Source organism: Hyperolius riggenbachi, chromosome 11 (assembly GCF_040937935.1).
Source record: "Hyperolius riggenbachi isolate aHypRig1 chromosome 11, aHypRig1.pri, whole genome shotgun sequence".
Classification (NCBI taxonomy): Eukaryota; Metazoa; Chordata; class Amphibia; order Anura; family Hyperoliidae; genus Hyperolius; species Hyperolius riggenbachi.
Window position 1 is genome coordinate 115,223,251 of NC_090656.1, and position 14,525 is coordinate 115,237,775.

The window sequence follows — 14,525 nt, forward strand, 5'->3', positions numbered from 1 at the left end:
AGGTTCAATAAACAGGGACCGGGCGTCAACGCTAACCCAGCAGCAGCAGACGTGATGGAACAGGAGGAGGCGCAGGAGGAGAAGGCCACGCTTTCAGGTGCAACTCAGGCCTTGCATGAGGACAAAAAAATGTGTGCGCAAAGCAATGCAATGAGTAGTTTTCAGGACACAATGGGCTATTCGGAGGAGCTATTCCCACCCCCACAATCTTCTACCTGTGAAAGGTCAATGGAACAGCCACAAATGTTGTGCCCGGATTCACAACCTTTTTCTGTGGAAAATGCACCTCGCACTGAAATGCAAGGCGAGGCCGAGGATGAACATGACGTCAACAACTCAACATGACGCAAAATGGGGGCGGAACAGAAAGCTGCTTTCAATGTTTTGAAGGCCTTAATTGCCTCCGGTGGCCAGTTAGATGCATCATTCATCACACCCAAATCCCAGAGCAATGTGTGCAGGAATTTGAATCTCAGGAGGTGTACCGAGATCATCTGGACAAGTGACCAAGTGACAAAGTGACCAGTGACAAAGTGACAAAGTGACAAAATGACAAAGTGACAAAATGACAAAGTGACAAGTGACAAAATGACAAAGTGACAAGTGACAAAGTGAGAAGTGACAAGTGACAAAGTGACAAGTGACAAAATGACAAAGTGACAAGTGACAAAGTGAGAAGTGACAAGTGACAAAGTGACAAGTGACAAAGTGAGAAGTGACAAGTGACAAAGTGACAAGTGACAAAATGACAAAGTGACAAGTGACAAAGTGACCAGTGACAAAGTGACAACTGACAAAGTGACAAAATGACAAAGTGACAAAGTGACAAAGTGACCAGTGACAAAGTGACAACTGAGAGGTTGTTCTGGGGAGCTCCACTGCACTCAGTCGCATATGAGGAGAGGTCTCGTCGGGACTGCTGATCCTCCTCAGCTTGCTCAAAGCCTTGAGGGTTCCTGAAGATCCTCTGCTTGGAGTTCGCCGGGGTTCAGCTTGGTGTCGGGGTCGGCGGCGTCCTCCTCACTCCAACGTGGCAGATCTTCTGTTGAAGGAAAAAAAAAAAAAACATTGTTAAAAGTCCAGTACCGCTTCTGAAGGACTCACCAAGAGATGCAGGAGCGCTTCAATCTAGCGCACCATCGCTCGCTGGGTGATGTCCCTGCCTACGCGCTGGAATTCTACGCTGCACATGCTAGCACGCTTTTGCGCAGTGCCGAGGCGCATTCCAGCAGCTAGTAGCTACCAAGCTTCTGTGGATCTGATTGGGCCACCATGTTGGATCTCTGCCAAGTCCTCCAAAATTTTGAGCAATCCACGTTGCGTGACTGAGCAGTGACAACTCTACAGTCAGCATTACAATACCACTGCTGTGTTTACTGAAGAAATCAATGTTGAAGATGGAAACCGCTGGCATGATGCAAGTGGGGGATTCTGAAGATGAAAACGATCAGCGTGATGATACCAACATCAGGCAACCTGCCTCAGGAAACGCTGGTCCCAGCTATGACAAAGAACAGGACGAGGAACAGCTGGAGTTGGAGCAGGAATTGGATGCCCCCACTGCCGAGGGACAGAGCGGTGCACGTTGGACTTCCACAATTTAGCGGGAAAGGACAGCAGAAGAGGAAGAAAGTGATGCTGGTGACGAATATGGTGCATCACAACAATCACAACGCTTACAAGAACATGAAGATAGAGGAGTCTGGCAGGACTCTCTGGCACACATGGCTCAATTCATGCTAGACTGCATTGAACGCGGCCCGCGCATTATTCACTATTCATTATTATTCATTATTCTGGAATCTGGACAACACCAATTACTGGGTTTATACCCAGTTTATACAAACACAATGTTAAAAAACTGATTGAAGAAAGTGTCAGACAGGTCAAAAATGGAACAATTCCAGCAGGCCCTTGAGGATGGAGACTTTAGAGAGGAGATTGACATCCTCCTCCTTCTCTAGCCAGTTGTACGCCGACAGACTGACTTCAGCAAACCCAGGAGGACCAGGAGGGCAGCAAAGAACACAAGCTGCTGCTAGTGCCCAAAAGGGAATGGTATTGGCAGTGTCCTTGGAGTGGGAACATTTTCTGACACCCATGCAGCAGCCCACAGAACAGCAATCGGGCAGTTCCACGTCCTCCAACACCAATCGCCTACAGAAGATGGTCAAGGTCCAGGACTACATGTCAGATGGCGTAGCTGTGTTGAACAATCCATCTGCAGACAGACGGTGAGTGTGACAGGCAGCACAGAAGGACCATGGCAACTCACTCATAGTACCACAGTTTGATAGTGCTGCCCAAAAAATTATATGGATCCGTGGACCCGGGCACTGCAGGCAGTACTGGGAAGTGGGAACACAGATTTTAGTACCTAAACACACGATACAACATGTTTTCCGGGGTCGGACTCTGAGGCACATACAGATGGTCCCGATCATCATCCTCATCATACAACTCTTCTCCTGAGTCTGACCCACCCACCACCTCTGCCACCCCAACATCCCCAGACACAGACCCCTCATCGTCCTCAACATTAACTTGGGATGCTGGCCTGAGCCCGACCTCCTCCTCCACATCAGGCCCCATCATCTCCTCAATGGCAGCCCTCATTAATCGTTCTGGCGACGGACCGATGGACACAACATTCTCCTCCGGAGAGGGCTGCTGCTGACCACTGGCTGCTGTAGTGGATGTTATAGCTTGCGTGGGGCGTTGGCTGTTGCTGTTGTTGGGAGTGCTGCTCACAGCGGAGGTCTCTGAGGAACTCATGGTGAGCTCATATAGTGGTTGGCGGTGAGTGGAGTATTTCTGATCCCAGCAATATACACACTGACTGGCAGAGTACGCAATGCTATATAGTCTGGCTGAGCGGTGTACACAGAGTGGCAGTACACACAATGCTATATAGTCTGGCTGAGCCGTGTACACAGAGTGGCAGTACACACAATGCTATATAGTCTGGCTGAGCGGTGTACACAGAGTGGCAGTACACACAATGCTATATAGTCTGGCTGAGCCGTGTACACAGAGTGGCAGTAAACACAATGCTATATATAGCGTGGCTGAGCGAGGTACACAGTGGCAGTACACACAATGCTATATAGTCAGGCTAAGTCGTGTACACAGAGTGTCAGAAAACACAATGCTATATATAGCGTGGCTGAGCGAGGTGCACAGTGGCAGTACACACAATGCTATATTAGTCAGGCTAAGCCGTGTACACAGAGTGTCAGAAAACACAATGCTATATATAGCGTGGCTGAGCGAGGTGCACAGTGGCAGTACACACAATGCTATATTAGTCAGGCTAAGCCGTGTACACAGAGTGTCAGAAAACACAATGCTATATATAGCGTGGCTGAGCGAGGTACACAGTGGCAGTAAACAATGCTATATATAGTGTGGCTGAGCGAGCGGTGTACTACTGTTCCCAGCAGCGACACACAATGACTGGGGGGGACCCTGGCTAGCGTGGCTGGAGAGCGAACTACCCTGCCTGCCTACCCAAAGCTAAACCCACAGACAAATGGAGGAGATATGACGTGGTTCGGGTATTTATTTACCCGAACCACGTGACCGTTCGGCCAATCAGAGCGCGTTCGGGCCCGAACCTCGTGACCCGTTCGGCCAATCACAGCGCTAGCCGAACGTTCGGGGAACGTTCGGCCATGCGCTCTTAGTTCGGCCATGTGGCCGAACGGTTTGGCCGAGCACCGTCAGGTGTTCGGCCGAACTCGAACATCACCCGAACAGGGTGATGTTCTGCAGAACCCGAACAGTGGCGAACACTGTTCGCCCAACACTATTAGGCACCACCTCGGGGGGGGGGTCTTAGAGTTAGGCACCACCTGGGGGGTCTTAGGGTTAGGCACTGCCAGGGGAGTCTTAGGGTTAGGCACCACCTGGGGAGTCTTAGTGTTAGGCACCAAATGGGGGGGGTCTTAGGGTTAGGCACCACCTAGGGGGTTAGGATTAGGCACCATCAGGGGAGGGTTCTGTGTGAGAATAGGGAGAATTTAGGTCATAATAATCACTTTTCTTAGCTCTATCTATTGTAGGGATGGGACGAATCCACAATTTTTTCGAATCCGAATCCGAATCTGAAAAGGTTCTCGAATATCTCGAACCTTTCGAATCCCGAATCTAACGAATCCTGCACATAAGAATTGTGCGTTCCGTGGTATAGTTGCCCGCAGTATAGGTAGCGAGGTAAAGGTGCCTTCAGTATAGCTAGCTAGGTATGGGTGCCTTCAATATTGGTAGTTTTCAGTATAGGTAGCAAGGTATAGGGGCCTGCAGTATAGGTAGCAAGGTATATGGGCCTTCAGTATAGGTAGCAGGGTATATAGGCCTTCAGTATAGGTAGCAGGGTATATAGGCCTTCAGTATAGGTAGCAGGGTATATGGGCCTTCAGTATAGGTAGCAGGGTATATGGGCCTTCAGTATAGGTAGCAGGGTATATGGGCCTTCAGTATAGGTAGCAGGGTATATGGGCCTTCAGTATAGGTAGCAGGGTATATGGGCCTTCAGTATAGGTAGCAGGGTATATGGGCCTTCAGTATAGGTAGCAGGGTATATAGGCCTTCAGTATAGGTAGCAGGGTATATAGGCCTTCAGTATAGGTAGCAGGGTATATGGGCCTTCAGTATAGGTAGCAGGGTATATGGGCCTTCAGTATAGGTAGCAGGGTATATAGGCCTTCAGTATAGGTAGCAGGGTATATGGGCCTTCAGTATAGGTAGCAGGGTATATGGGCCTTCAGTATAGGTAACAGGGTATATAGAGGCCTTAATTATAGGTAGGTATGTAGGTAGGTATAGGGGCCTTTAGGTAGGTAAAGGAACCTTCAGTATAGGTAGCAGGGTATAGGGCCTTAAGTATAGGTAGGTATGTAGGTAGGTATAGGGGCCTTTAGGTAGGTAGGTATAGGGGCCTTTAGGTAGGTAGGTAGGTAGGTATAGGGGGCCTTTAGGTAGGTATAGTGACCTGTACGTAGGTAGGTATAGTGGCCAGTAGGTAGGTAGGTATAGTGTCCTGTAGGTAGGTAGGTAGTTAAAGGGACCTTCAGTATAGGTAGCAGGGTATAGGGCCTTAAATATAGGTAGGTATGTAGGTAGGTAGGTATAGTGGCCTGTAGGTAGGTAGGTATAGTGGCCAGTAGGTAGGTAGGTATAGTGTCCTGTAGGTAGGTAGGTAGTTAAAGGGACCTTCAGTATAGGTAGCAGGGTATAGGGCCTTAAGTATAGGTAGGTATGTAGGTAGGTAGGTATAGGGGCCTTTAGGTAGGTAGGTATAGGGGCCTTTAGGTAGGTAGGCACGTATAGGGGGCCTTTAGGTAGGTATAGGGGCCTTTAGGTAGGTAAAGGAACCTTCAGTATAGGTAGCAGGGTATAGGGCCTTAAGTATAGGTAGGTATGTAGGTAGGTATAGGGGCCTTTAGGTAGGTAGGTATAGGGGCCTTTAGGTAGGTAGGTAGGTACGTATAGGGGGCCTTTAGGTAGGTATAGTGGCCTGTAGGTAGGTAGGTATAGTGGCCAGTAGGTAGGTAGGTATAGTGTCCTGTAGGTAGGTAGGTAGTTAAAGGGACCTTCAGTATAGGTAGCAGGGTATAGGGCCTTAAGTATAGGTAGGTATGTAGGTAGGTAGGTATAGTGGCCTGTAGGTAGGTAGGTATAGTGGCCAGTAGGTAGGTAGGTATAGTGTCCTGTAGGTAGGTAGGTAGTTAAAGGGACCTTCAGTATAGGTAGCAGGGTATAGGGGCCTTTAGGTAGGTAGGTAGGTATAGGGGCCTTTAGGTAGGTAGGTACGTATAGGGGGCCTTTAGGTAGGTAGGTACGTATAGGGGGCCTTTAGATAGGTATAGTGGCCTGTAGGTAGGTAGGTATAGTGGCCGGTAGGTAGGTATAGTGTCCTGTAGGTAGGTAGGTAGGTAGGTAGTTAAAGGGACCTTCAGTATAGGTAGCAGGGTATAGGGCCTTAAGTATAGGTAGATATGTAGGTAGGTAGGTATAGGGGCCTTTAGGTAGGTAGGTAGGTAGGTATAGCGGCCTTTAGGTAGGTATAGGGGCCTTTAGGTAGGTAGGTAGGTACATATAGGGGGCCTTTAGGTAGGTATAGGGGCCTGTAGGTAGGTAGGGATAGTGGTAGGTAGGTACGTATCCTTTAGGTAGGTATAGGGGTCTGTAGGTAGGTAGGTATAGTGGCGGGTAGGTAGGTAGGTACGTATAGGGGGCCTTTAGGTAGGTATAGAGGTAGGTATAGAGGTAGGTAGGTAGGTAGGTAGGTAGGTGTAGGTGTCGCTCCCCCTCCCCCCCCCCCCCCCCCCCCCCCCGTGCTTCCTCCGCTCACCCCCACGGCCTCCTCCGTGCCTGCATAAGTATCAACTCACCTGTCCAGTGGAGCGCAGAGCGGCAGACCTCCTCGTTACTTCTCGGTTCCCTCTAGTGGCCGGACCGGCTTTTACTGATGACGTCATTGTAAAAGCCGTCACTAGAGGGAACCAGGAAGTGAGCGAGAGGTCTGCCGCTCTGCGCTCCACTGGACAGGTGAGTTGATACAATGTGTGCGGGCGGGCGGAGGAGGCGCGGGGCGGGCGGAGGAGATGCGGGGGGGGGCTCGGAAGAGGACGAGTGCGAGCGGCGGATGCGCGGCGATGCAGCGTCGGGATTCGGCGGATTTGCAAAGTGGAAAATGGCGTCGGGATTCGAATCCACGAATCTCGAATATTTCCCAATATTCGAGGGATTCGTGGATTCGCCGGATTCGTCGTCCCATCCCTAATCTATAGCCCTTTTATAGCCCAACAAATTTTTGCCTATAACAGCATCCTTTTAAATAAACTAAAACTAGCTTTTTCGGCTACACCAGGTGCACTTTGTGACTGAATTTGGCATATATGGGCTTCACCAGGCGCCCTTTGTAGCTGAAGTTGGCATATATGGGCTACACCATGTGCCCTTTGTAGCCAAAATTGGCATATGGGCTACACCAGGTGCCCTTTTTGTAGCCAAATTTGGTATATATGGGCTATACCAGGAGCCCTTTTTTCCAGGAGCCCTTTTCAAATAGACTCTAATCCACTTCTATTTGACTCACTGAGCAAATGGGGTTGTAATAAGCATTTGGGAGGTTTGCGTTTCCCGCACAGACCTCTCACATTGCTAACTGTATACCTGTGCTTCTGGACTGGAAAGTCAAGCAGCATTTCGGTAGTGAGTGAGGATCTATCATGGTACATATCTTAGTAACTGATACAGGCACCAAGAGCTTCCAAAACATTATTGATAATCATTGTGCCCCAAGAATGGAAGTATTTAGATACATCATCAAACATCAATAGTGGACAAGGATGACCCCTTCCTATACAACAATACTTTTGAATACAAATGTAATGAGAAACACAACAGGGGTGAAGAGGCACCCAAGGACAATAATACTTTGTTTAAAGCGCAATTAAAGAAAAAAAAATGGAGGTGGCTTACTTCTCCAATGACACAAGTGAAGTAGATTAAAATAGTTTTTATTTGTTTGCAAATAAAAACTATTTTTAGTCTACTTCACTTGTGTCATTGGAGAGCTAAGCCACCCCACCTCCACTTTTTTGCTTTCATTTCATTGGGCTTTTAACAAAGCTTTATTGTCCTTCTGTGTCTCTTTACCCCTGTTGTATATTTCCACCTCTCCATCCCCCCTGGGGGGTTGTATATTGGACTGCAGTGGTTTTAACCATCTGCAGAACCACTGTATGTCTTTTCAAGTGTGCGACCGCCTTTGATCCGACTTAAACTGGATTGCCCGGTTGGAGATGGGTTTGTGTTCTCCATCTGCACCTCATTGCAACCCAAGTCTGAACAGTGACATATTGCGCTATTGGGCTCCCGTTGTCTCTGTGTTTTTTCCAAATGGCGAATCTTCACCTCACTCCCCCTTATTGTAATGAGAACCCAGTAACTAAAGGCATGATTTGTTATGTGCTACTCCAAAACTAAATATAACTGCATTAAGATCCTTGAGGAGGAAGGCATGTTCACAGATGTCCAATGAACCCAATCATTGTGGAGTTGAATAGCAAAGCTCCAATGCAATAGTATCTGCCCCTTGACTGTGTGGCTTCAGGACAAGAAAACAACTTTCCCAGGCTTGCAGAAACAAAGGTGCTTAACTTCTTGCCGACCGCTCCACGCAAATTGGCGTGAACGTGGCGGCAGCCCCAAAACCACTCCACGCTGATCGGAGTGACGTAAGGGGATTGCAGGGAATCGTGCGCCGATGCGCGCACATCTCCACATGAATGACGGAGCTCCGCTCTGCCATCAGTCTCCCCCCATCGTTGATCGGCGCTAGGAGATTGTTAGATGCCTAAACTATTTTCAGCGCCATCTATTTACACTGTACAGCACTGCGATCTAGGGCAGTGCTGTACAGGGGACAACCGTGTCACTCGACTGTCCCCTCAGAGGCACAAAGGCGATCCGCTGTCATACGCTTATGCCTATGACAGCCGATCGCTGTCATTGGCTAGCGGGGGGAGGGAGAGCGAGGATGATAGAAAAAAAATTAAAAAATTGAAGAATTTATTAAAAACAAAAAAAATAAATAAAAATAAACACAGGAGCAGGGATCAGACCCCACCAACATAAATCTCTGTTGGTATGGAGAAAAGGGGGGGGGGGTCACCTTTGTGCTGAGTTGTACGTCCCTGCAGCGAGGCCTGAAAGCTGCAGTTGCCTAACTGGTAAAAAATGGCCTGGTCACTAGGGGGTTTAACACTGCGGTCCTTAAGGGTGCTTAACCCCACATCTTATGGTCCTGCTCTAAGGCTAAACAGCTATGAACATAAGTGTATGTACATGGTGCTTGACCAAGTGATCTTTAAAGGGGAACTGAAGTAAGAGGTATACAGAGGCTGCCATATTTATTTCCTTTTAATCAATACCAGTTGCCTGGCAGCCCTGTTGGTCTATTTCTCTGCAGTAGTATCTGAATAACACCAGAAACAAGCATGCAGCTAATCTTGTCAGATCTGACTTTAAAGTCTGAAACACCTGATCTGCTGCATGCTTGTTCAGGGGCTATGGCTAATAGTATTAGAGGCAGAGGATCATCAGGGCTGCCAGGCAACTGGTATTGCTTAAAAGGAAATAAACATGGCAGCCTCCATATACCTCTCTCTTCAGTTCCCCTTTAAGGATCCATTGGACACTCTGCTAGGTAGAAAACCTGTAGTGGTAACAGGTTCGTAGTAGGAATTGCTGTCAAATATCTTATAGCAGCTAAACAATCTCTGCCTTCAGGAAGTTAAATTCTCTCCGCTATAATTTACTTTCAAGTAATTTAGACCACTACATGTTTTGAATTACTTCTGAATACATCAGCACCGCACCATCACATCAATTTCATAATTCTCATCAACTACACAAGAGCACCAACTACTACTGATCACAACATTGAGGAATTTAGTAGTTATGCATCCCTCCATGCCTCTTTGCCTTCCTTACTTCCAACTGTTCTTCACTAATTTGAATTTCCTCTATTCTCCAATCTACCTCCTACACTGAAATAATATGATAATTATGGCTTTTAACGGAAGGAGGAGCTTAACATTGATGGTTTGTTGAGAAACCGCAATCATTTAACCCCTTATGGACCACAGGCTTACACCCCCCCCCCCTCCCCCTTGTGACCGGGCCATTTTTTTACAATTCAGTGCTCTACAGCTTTAACAGCTAGCTGCAGAGCCATACAACTTTGCACACAAATGTATCTTCCCTCCTTTTCTGCCCACCAACACAGATTTCTGTTAGTGGGATCTGATTGTTGTTGCAGTTCATTTATTTATTTTTATTTTTTTAAATAAAAATGCCTATTTTCTTTATAATTTATTCCTCTCCCCCTCCCCCCTGACAGCCAATCACACTGATCAGCTCTCATAGGCATCAGCCTATGAGAGCGATTGCTTTCTGAAACACTCCAGGGGATAGCCAAGTGACAAGGCTGCTACACTGCAGCGCTGTACAAAGCAAAAAAAGATTTTATGTCCTCTTACTATCCTGCTAGCCACAATCGCGGGTTAGCAGGCTGATCTTCGAGCAGAGCTCCGTAACTAAAGCAGGGATGTGCCCACTAATCTCTTCCCCCAGGACTAGACGCAATTCTGCGTTAGGCAGTTCTGGGTGAGCCTCTCTGCGGGACGCTATTCTGGCGATTCTGCATTAGGTGGTCGCAGAGTGGTTAAAGGGAGTCTGAAGTGAAAATAAACATATGATATAATGACTTATATATGTAGTACAGCTAAGAAATAGAACATTAGTAGCAAACATATGAGTCTCATTTTGTTTCCAGTACTGGTTAGGAAGATTTAAGAAGCTTCACTTGTTATCTATGCAAAAGAGCTTCTCTGAGCTTCACAACCAAACTTTGGTCAGCTACAGTGCTATTTTCTGAAGCATTTATACACCAAAGAAACAGTGACAAGACGACTTCAGATAAGCTTTTACTGCAGGGAAGTTCAAAGGGTCATTAGCTCTTCTCTGTTTCAAATGCAGAGTGTAGTTTGTAAACTGCAAATATTAGAGAATGATGCAATGCTATAAAAAAAAGTTATATAACTGAAAATAAAAAATATGAGACACAATTCATTATATCATACGTTTTTGTTTTTTTTTCACTTCATTGTCACTTGAACCATTTCTGCCATTGGGACTTGAGCCTGACGTCCGCAGTGGCAGCTGCTACGGCTGCAGGGATGCACTAGTCACGTCCCTGCAGTTTGGGGTGCTCTGCCGGCAATCGTGATATCACCGCCAACAGGAGGGATTGACTGCAGGGGACAAAAGTCCCCTGAGCCAATCCGTTCTCGTCCGCCGAGTATAAACACTGTTTTTGTTCAAAAACAGTGTTTATTCTTAAATAGAGCTGCTGCGCTTCCTCCCGCCTCTGATTTCTTCTGCTTACCACCGCTGATTGTTAGATTAATTAATGGGACCAAAGTTCCCATTCATTAATCCTCCTGCAGGCCACCGTGATCACAGGCCTCCACTGATATCTGCCTCACTTCCATAGTTACAATGCAGCAACACATTACTTCCTATTGTGTACTTATTGTACGCAAATAGGAAGTACTCAATGGGGACATTTTGTGGCCAAATAGTAAAATTACACCTATTGTGTAAAGGGAATACAATTTTTTAATATGAATGTCAAGAGGGCATATTATTATAAATGTATGGGCTAAAAATTTGTGATGGATGTAAAACTGAAAAAATGTACCTTTATTCCAAATAAAATATTGTCACCATGTATTATACTAGGGATATAATTTTAACGTTGCAATAGCCGGGACAAATGGGCAAATAAATTGTGTAGATTTTAATTATAGTAGCATGTATTATTTTAAAACTATAATGGCTGAAAACTGAGAAATAATGATTTTTTTCAATTTTTTTCTTATTATTCCTGGTAAAATGCATTTACAATAAAATAATTCTTAACATAATGTACCACCCAAAGAAAGTCTAATTGGTGGCGGAAAAAACAAGGTATAGCTCATTTTGTTGTGATAAGTAGTGATAAAGTTATTGGGTAATGAAAGGGAGTAGCGCTGAAATGTGAAAATTCCTCTCGTCCATAAGGTGAAACATACCCGTGGGCTGAAATGGTTAATAAAACATTTGCAAACAATAGCTAACCTATTTTGTCTATGAATCAAGTATCATACTTACTGCATACACCATTGGTGCTGTTTCTCCAATCAACACAGACTCCTTGAATTGCACAGAGCCAAGCATAGCTCTGTAAATTTGAGCATATAACATCACTTTCATTCTTGATGCAACCATCGGTGATGCAAGCTTGATAGAACGGCTCTGGAGGGGCAACTTTGTGACAATCCTCAAAGACGCTATTGAAAAATTGAGATAAAATGTTAGTGTCTTCAGTATTAGTATATTAACTTTAGGCTGTAATAATCGAGTCTTCAGCTGTCTTGTAAATGTATCCTGCTCGTATAAGAACCATATTTTCCTGTTTCTGGTGGCATAAGTACACTACCGCTAACCAATCTATACTAATTGGTGATTGAGCATTCTTTTTTTCTTGGTTACAAAAAAAAAATTGAAAGCAGTTCCTGGTTCTAAAAAAAAAAATGACTGCTCATTAGCTAAATACCAAAGATCTCTCTGATCTGACGTGAGCTTCATGTATCGATTTATGGGCAGCTTTCTTGATTTTATTTTAACCTTTAGGGATGGTTCACACTTGAGCACATGCAAAACGGGCACGGCACATCTGCTTGTAGTCTCTGCACCATCCATTCTGCATCCACCCATTCAATTCGCTTGAGATCACCACTCGTGTCCCGCAGGTGATCGCTGCCACTCAGTCCCTCTGCACTCAGCCCAGATGCCAGCAGGAGCAATTAAAGAGGAACTTCAGTGAAAATAATGTAATAAAAAAGTGCTTGATTTTTACAATAATTATGTATAAATGATTTTCCTCGCCCGTATTTACATTCTGACATGTATCACATGGTGACATTTTTACTGGTGACAGGTGATGTTACTGGAGTTGCAGTTGGAAAGAGCTGTCATTTCCCACAATGCAACAAGGCTCCCACAGTGTGATGTCAGTACCTCAGTGCTGTGAAGCACTGACATCACACTGTGGGAGGGGTTTCACCACAAAATCAGCCATACAGAGCCCCCCTGATGATCCGTTTGAGAAAAGGAATAGATTTCTCATGGGAAAGGGGGTATCGGCTACTGATTGGGATGAAGTTCAATTCTTGGTTATGGTTTCTCTTTAAATAGCATGCATCTGCCAATCCCATTTGCAGGAACAAGAAAATAGCCATATATTTCTCTCAGATATATTCAAAATACTGTTGATAGAGTTTGTGAGCCTGTTTCCAAACCTCTTTTGGAAAAAATCCCATACCTATAAATGCAAACTTACAATAGTAAAAAAAATACTTAAAACATCACTCACCTGCTTAATATAATCTTACAGATCTCTGGAGTGTTGCAAGGCTCCTGTGTTGTCTGGGTGGTGCTGGAAAATGTTGATGGAAGGAGAGAGATCTCAGTTGCTGGAACTGTAGTTGGCAGACTGTCGGGCAGACTGGACCAGAGAGTGGAAACATATGTAGATGGTAGAGAAGAGTATTGTAATGTGGCTGGAGTACTGGTAGTGGGGACACTGGTGGACATGGAGCTGCATGACGAAGAGCCTTCACTTGGTACACCCCATTGACTTGCCATCAGAGGGCATGATGGAGCCAGCTGCCCATCAGGCAAAATACAGTCATCCAGTTGATTATTAGTGCACTTTCCTAGAGGAACACAACAAATACATTAGTAGAACCATATTCATGAAAATGAAAACTAAAAATGAAATATGCAAGACTTACCACAGTGGCCTTCTGTGTTTCCTGAGAACTTGCTGATTGGAACTTTAATGCTGAAGCTAAGAACACCAAAAGAGATGTATGCTCCAATTTCCGGTATCTGTACCACCACAAATATGCCTGAAGAAGTGATGGTTATACCATTGGTGAGGACTGCCGGATATGCCCTCTCATTATTGATGTAGACCTGAGACATATATAAAAACATGTAATAAAAACAGAAAAAAAAAATAAATTAAAGAAATGCATTATACAGTGAAAGTCAGAACAGTTTTGTACAGGTAGCCACTAAATGTATTACCTGAATCAATGTGTGTTGGTTTGATGTCAGCATATCTGCTCCACCACGACTAATGCCTGATACACATCATGCAATTTCCCATCAGATCAACGGATCAAAGCAATAGTTGCAGACAGGTCCGATATAATTTCCGATCGATTTTGTGCAGAAATTATCGTTTTGACCTATCAATCTGACGGGAAATTGCAAGGTGTGTACCAGGCATAACACCTGACTATACTTCAACAGTTCTTGCTAAAGCTTAAAGGGAACCGATATGAAGGCTACCATATTTATTTCCTTTTAAACAATGCAAGTTGCCTTGATGTCCCACTGATCCTGTTTTTCTCTTACTTTGAGCCATAGACCCCGAACAAGCATGCAGATCAGATGCTGTGACTAAAGACTGACTCAGAAACTACTTATGCCCAAAGATCAACAGGACTGAAAGACAACTGGTATTGTCAAAAATATATAAATATGGCAGCCTCATTATCACTTTTACCTTAGGTTGACTTTAACCACTTCCCTACCACAGGTTTTTTTCCCCTTCAAGACCAGAGCAGTTTTCACATAACACTCCTCCCATTCATTTGCCAATAATTTTATGGCTATTTATCACACTGAAACTATCTATATATTATTTTTTGCAGGACAAACTAGGCTTACTTTGGGAAGTACTTTTTGCTAAGAATTATTTTATTTTATATGCACTTTACAGGGAAGAAGAAGAAAAAAATTGCAAAAATTAATCAATTTCTCAGCTTTCAGCCATTGACGACCGCCTAACGCCAATAGGCGGCGGCAGGTCGTAAGTGGTATTTACATGGAAAGCA

At 45.2% G+C, this 14,525-nt stretch overlaps 1 protein-coding gene across 1 annotated transcript in view; it reads right to left on the bottom strand.

Moving 5' to 3' along the window:
* Positions 1-14,525, bottom strand: part of LOC137537847 (mucin-5AC-like) — a 108,151-nt gene that overhangs the window by 23,253 nt on the left and 70,373 nt on the right. Inside the window, exons 9-10 of the mRNA XM_068259799.1 lie at positions 13,413-13,596; positions 12,992-13,334 (exon numbers count right to left, since the gene is read on the bottom strand). Coding sequence (XP_068115900.1) covers positions 12,992-13,334; positions 13,413-13,596 — 527 coding nt within the window. The remainder of the gene's footprint in view (positions 1-12,991; positions 13,335-13,412; positions 13,597-14,525) is intronic.